The sequence below is a fragment of the Pelodiscus sinensis genome, chromosome 3, assembly GCF_049634645.1.
Source record: "Pelodiscus sinensis isolate JC-2024 chromosome 3, ASM4963464v1, whole genome shotgun sequence".
Classification (NCBI taxonomy): Eukaryota; Metazoa; Chordata; order Testudines; family Trionychidae; genus Pelodiscus; species Pelodiscus sinensis.
The window spans coordinates 57015663-57021662 of record NC_134713.1 but is presented as its reverse complement, the minus strand read 5'-3'; the positions used below and the strand labels follow the sequence as shown (position 1 = coordinate 57021662).

General features: G+C 50.4%; 1 protein-coding gene across 1 annotated transcript in view; it reads left to right on the top strand.

Moving 5' to 3' along the window:
* Positions 1-640: 640 nt before the first annotated feature.
* MEI4 (meiotic double-stranded break formation protein 4) overlaps positions 641-6000 on the top strand; it is a 111393-nt gene continuing 106033 nt past the window's right edge. The window contains exon 1 of the mRNA XM_075923791.1: positions 641-1390. Within this exon, the coding sequence (XP_075779906.1) occupies positions 1348-1390 (43 nt within the window). The 5' untranslated portion in view covers positions 641-1347. The remainder of the gene's footprint in view (positions 1391-6000) is intronic.

Sequence of the window (6000 nt, the reverse complement as noted above, 5' to 3'; positions counted from 1 at the left end):
AGCACGACGGCAGCAGCTACATTGACGCTCAGAGCCTCAGATGAAAGTTAGTGGCAACACAATGCGGTTGCGTCCTAGGTGACGCTATGGATGAAGCGCTGCGTGCTTGTGAACACGGCATAAAACAGCCTAACTGTGGTGCCTGCTCACGCTGTGTGACTTTGGACAATGTTCCTGTGGACCAATGGATGAGAACGACAGCGCTAGGCAGAACAAAATGATTCCAAAGAGCTTTCAATCTAAACATAAGATAAGGGACAATAGCTGGATAAGGTCAGTAGACACAGCATGGCTACGTCTAGATTGCATCCCTTTTTCGTAAAAGGGATGCAAATTAGACATATCGCAATTGCTAATGAAGCGGGGATTTAAATCTTCCCGCTTCATTAGCATAAAAATGGCTGCCGCTTTTTTCCGGCACTGAGCTTTGCCAGAAAAAAGCACCAGTCTAGACGCGGATCTTTCAGAAAATAAAGCCTTTTCCGAAAGATTCCTTATTTTAAGAGGGATAAGGGATCTTTTGGAAAAGGCTTTATTTTCCTAAAGATCCGCGTCTAGACTGGTGCTTTTTTCCGGCAAAACTCTGTGCCGGAAAAAAGCGGCAGCCATTTTTATGCTAATGAAGCAGGGGAGATTTAAATCCCCGCTTCATTAGCAATTGTGATAAGTCTAATTTGCATCCCTTTTACGAAAAAGGGATGCAATCTAGACGTAGCCCTTAAATTTAAGTGCCTCCTCTCCAAGAGAAGAAAGGTACTGTGGTAATATATTTGTGTCAACACCAAAATATCATGAGCAGGGACATTTCAGGTGATAGATACCGGAGTCTAGCAAGATAAACAAAATGAGGGGAAATTGGGTAGCTGTTTCTCTGCCCACACAGGGCGGTGGAGTTTAGCCTGTATGGAATTTTAAGAAGGGCTGGTGGGCAGTGCATCAGGGCCTGGAAAAGAGAGAGACCCAGGCCATCTAGTGTAATGAGTGGAGCAGCAGTAGACCACTAACAGAGCAGACTCATAAACTAGGGGAGTAGGTGGGGGGTGCAGGAGGTTAGCTGGTTGAGGTTTTACTGATACTGGGCGCGGCTGCCGATTCCCCAGGAATTAAGGGAGGCTTCACCTGTGCAGAGCAGAGCAGGGCCATGCTCCCCCCTCAGTGGGGTGACAGGGACACGTTACCCCCCATTAGCTCTCCCGCCTGAGCGGCCCGCGTAGGGAGCGGACACCACGGGCAGCCACGGCCGGTCCCGCCTGCCCCCTGCCGCGTGGGGGCTGCTCGCGCCAGCACGGGGCGCGGGGCCGAGTGAGGCGGGGAACGCGAGGGCGGCTCCGAGCCCGGAGGCCTTCGATGGAGCCGGCCGGCAGCGCGGGCGGGCCGGGCTCTTCCGCAGGTGGGTGGCTGCCTGCCGGGGCGCAAGCGCCATGCGGCCGCGACGCCCGGCGAGGCTCCGATCGGCGGCCCGAGCGGCGCTGCCCCGACGGGGCCGAGGATGAGGCCGGGCGGGCCCCGAGCGCCGCCGCGTTGGCCCTGCAGATCAGCCGCAGGCCCGGGCGCGCCCTCGGCACGGCTGGCAGCCCCGCGGGCGGGCCGGCTCTCTCGGGGGGGGGGCTGCGCGCAAGGCCGGGGTGGGCCTTGCTCAGAAGGGAGGCCCAGCGGCTGCAGGAGGTGCCACCGGCGCGCCAGATCTGAACCCCTCCACCCCTAGGCGCTAGCACAGGGATCTGGGAGGCTGCCCCTCTTGCCGGAGGGGGCGCGGCCCCGGCTATTTGGGCATTATCGGTAAAGATCACAGGAATTATTTATTTTTTTCATAAGATTAGGCGCCCGCCGTCCTGTGCAAATCCCAGGTCTTCTGCTTGTAGAAATTTTCGGTGCCCTTTCAATTGGTAGATCCCCGTAAATCTCCTGATATTTGTTTACGTCCGCACACCATTTTTATGGCTAGAGGATTGGCCAGAGGTACAGACCTTAGATCCTTCCATGTTTCTATCAGTTGGATACAGTTTTCATGCTATATGCACTGATCTCCTGCTATGAGTTGTCAGCTGATTCTGATCCCAGTAATTGCTCTGAGGTAGGTGACGAATACTACATTCAACCCTCACTGGGCGTCTCTTGGAATTGGGCTCTGACTCCCCCCATAGTCTCTAGGAGACATCTGGGAGACTTTGAATCCCTTAAAGTTCAGCAGTGCAGAGGAGGCTAAGGCAGGAAGGCTTCCCACCTGCTCTGACCCTGTGGCACTCCTGGAAGCAGCTGGTACAGCTCTGTGGGAGCAGGGTATCTCTGCACATTGCCCCACCCCAAGCACTGATTTTACAGCTTCTATTGGAAGGGAAATGTGGCCAGTAGGTATAGCAGCCATGGGGGTGGCAACTACAGGCAGGAGCATCAGGTAGAATCGTTTGCTCCCTCCCCTCCTCCCACACACCCCATTAGGCCCCCCACAGGGATGTGCCAGTAGCTTCCAGGAGCTAGGGCAGGCAAACAGTCTGCCATAACAGTGCTGAAAGGGAGCCACCCAAGTTAAATGCCACTTGAATGGAGCATGCACCACCTCACTCCCCTTCTGTATCCCAGACTTAAACACCCTCTTTCAGCTAACCCCCCCCCCCCCCCCGGAGCGTGCACTCCACCTACACCCCAGCACTTGTTTCCGGGCTCTTCCCAAAGCTCCCTGCCACATCCTAAACCACTTGGCTCCAGCCCAGAGCCCGCACCCCGACCCTTTGCTCCATCCTGGTGACAGTGGAGGAGAGCAAACAGAGGGGAGAGTGGAGATGGAGGGAGAAGGGGCAGAAAGGAGCATGGCTCCTGGGAAAGAGGCTGGGTAGCAGTCAGGGCAAGAGTGTTTGGATTTGTGTGATTAGATGGTTGAAAAAACCCTGTCTGCAGCCAACATCTCACTCTACATCCTCTTATATCAGTTTTAAACCAGAGGAATCTGCATTTATTTCTACATCAATATTCCATCTGCCAAAACATGCACATTTAAAAAAATCTCCAGTACCTCTTCCAGTTATGCTTGTTTTGCCATTGCCACATGACATTTTCAGGACTGAATCTAGCTACTGTACATTAGTCAATTATTACAGTTCCTTATCTCATTTCTAACTTCTTCTACAGCCAGTCTCTCATCTCCAATCAATCCTATGTTACAGTTCTGTAGAGTTAAAATGACAAAAAAATGAGTAAAACAGAGTAGAGAATCTTGGCCTTAAAAATTCTGGCAAACTTATCTCTAATAAGAGGAAACTCATTAACTAACAGGCATAAATATGGTAAATTTGTAATTGGTCAAGATCTCAAAAGATTCTTGTTAAAATTTAAACTTTTATAAGCTTTTCGGTGTTCACTTGGATAATTATGTCTACAGCTACTAATATAGTGATGCATAAATAATGACGGTGTCCACCAGCTTATTTAAAGTTTAAAATGGGAGTTAATGCAACAAAGTTCTGTTCCCTGTAACTTTATTAAAACACTTCTTTTTCTGCACTGAAAATTGGTATGTGTGTTCTATATACAGGCAGTCCCCGACTTACGCGGATCCGACTTATGTCGGATCCGCACTTACGAACGGGGCTTTCTCGCCCCGGAGGTCGAGGTGGCGGATTGCTACCTGCGAGCTCCGGGGCGAGAAAGCCCCGTTCGTAAGCTGCTCCGGTGCCCCTGGTCTGCTGGAGACCATGTCCAGCAGACCAGGGGCACCGGGCGGGTTCCCGCGCTTCTGAGGCTTTGCCAGAGCAAAGCCTCAGAAGCGTGGGGAACCGCCGCTGCTGCCGCTTCAGTCCCGGTGCCTGTGGTCTGCTGGGGACCGTCCCCAGCAGACCACAGGCACCGGGACTGAAGCGGCAGCCGCGGCGGGTCCCGCGCCTCTGAGACTTTGCCAGAGCAAAGCCTCAGAGGCGCGGCACCCCGCTGCCGCTGCGGCTCTGCTCCCCGTGTCCCTGGTCTGCTGGGGGGCGGGGGCGCAGCTAGTGTGCCCCCCCCCCCAGCAGACCAGGCTTTTGTTTTGGACCCTGGGGCAGAGCAGCTGGGGCGCTGCCGATTGGTCCTGCAGCGCCGCTCTGGGCACTACTGGACCAACCCGGCAGCACCCCAGCTGCTCTGCCCCAGGTCCTGATTCAGCCGCTGCTGGTCAGTTTCAGCAGCGGCTGAATCAGGACGCCTGGGGCAGAGCAGATGGGGTGCTGCTGGGTTGGTCCAGTAGCACCGAGGAGCGGCGCTACTGGAGCAACCCAGCAGCACCCCAGCTGCTCTGCCCCAGGCGTCCCCAAGTCAGCTTCTGCTGAAACTGATCAGCGCTGACTACAGGAAGCCCGAGGCAGAGTTGCTCTGCCCTGGGCTTCCTGGAATCAGCTGCTGATCAGTTTCAGCAGCAGCTGACTTGGGGACGCCTGGGGTTCTTAAGTTGATTCTGTATGTAAGTCAGAACTGGCGGTCAGTTTCAGCAGCCGCTGAATCTGGACGCCAGTTCCGACTTACATACAGATTCAACTTAAGAACAAACCTACAGTCCCTATCTTGTACGTAACCCGGGGACTGCCTGTATAGGACTTATATCTTCCATTTCCCGTGGAAAAAATAAATTATAACAGTTTGTTATAAATTAGATTAAAAAAAGCAAAAGTTTGAGATGGAATTTATTTGCATTTTTAGAGTTAAAGTGCAGAAGTTTGTTTAGAAATGAGACACTCTTTGACAGTAATGTGAGTAACACAGAATTTAGTCTATTTAGTCTATTTTTAATGAAGTCAAGTAATGTGTCACATCACAAATCTGGTAACATATTTTAAAGATAAGTCAATATATCTACATTCAATAGACTTGACTCTTTCAGTGCTATAGGGAGGGCTTGTGAGGGGAGAAACACTAACCATTTCTTAAGATTAAGATAAAGATCAAGGCACCTGAAAAATTATTTATTGAGAGGGTAAATGGAAAGTGAAGGAACTTTTTTTTTTTAAATATTGAAATGGGGATTGATTGTACTTCAGGAAATAAATCTGGCATCCTTTTGACACCTTTGCTCTTAAGATAAAAGAACAAACTAATATTTGCTGTATTTTACTGTTTATTTCCATTGCTGTTGTGTTCACAGTGTGCTAGGCATTGTCCAGCTGTACAGTGAGACACATCAAGTCCCAAAGAGCTCACAACCTAAGAAAACAAGCGAAGAGATGGGTTGGGTGAAAAGAGAAAACATACCATCAAGATACGTCTACACTGGCATGATTTTCCGGAAATGCTTTTAACGGAAAAGTTTTCCGTTAAAAGCATTTTCGGAAAAGCGCGTCTAGATTGGCAGGACGCTTTTCCGCAAAAGCACTTTTTGCGGAAAAGCGTCCATGGCCAATCTAGACGCACTTTTCCGCAAAAAAGCCCCGATCGCCATTTTCGCGATCGGGGCTTTTTTGTGGAAAACAAATCTCTACACTGGCCCTTTCGCACAAAAGTTTTTAAGAAAAAGACTTTTGCCCGAATGGGAGCAGCATAGTATTTCTGCAAAAGCACTGCCAATCTTACATGAGATCGTCAGTGCTTTTGCGGAAATTCAAGCGGCCAGTGTAGACAGCTGGCAAGTTTTTCCGGAAAAGCGGCTGATTTTCCGGAAAAACTGGCCAGTCTAGACACAGCCTCAATGTTTTCATTATTAGTTATCCCCATTTGCTGGACTGGTTGATTTCTTATAGGTGTCATGTTAAAAATGAACCTAGTAGGGAAGGGTTGAAGGAGAAGAGATTAGGGGCCTGCTTTGCAGCCAGTTCAGGATAGGGCATTCATTGTGGAACTGTGGCTTCATAGAAGACGAAGGATCAAGGCTGCCATAATGGGTGGGGCAATGAGAAAAGAGAGAGTCAGGTAAGAAAGGAAAAACAGACTGTCAAAAGTTTGAAGATGAAGATGATAAACTTAAACATTATTTGCTTGGAGGAGGGATTCAAACAGGGAGGTAACACTGAGAGAATGACATAAGGAAGAGGTTAATGAGGTTTT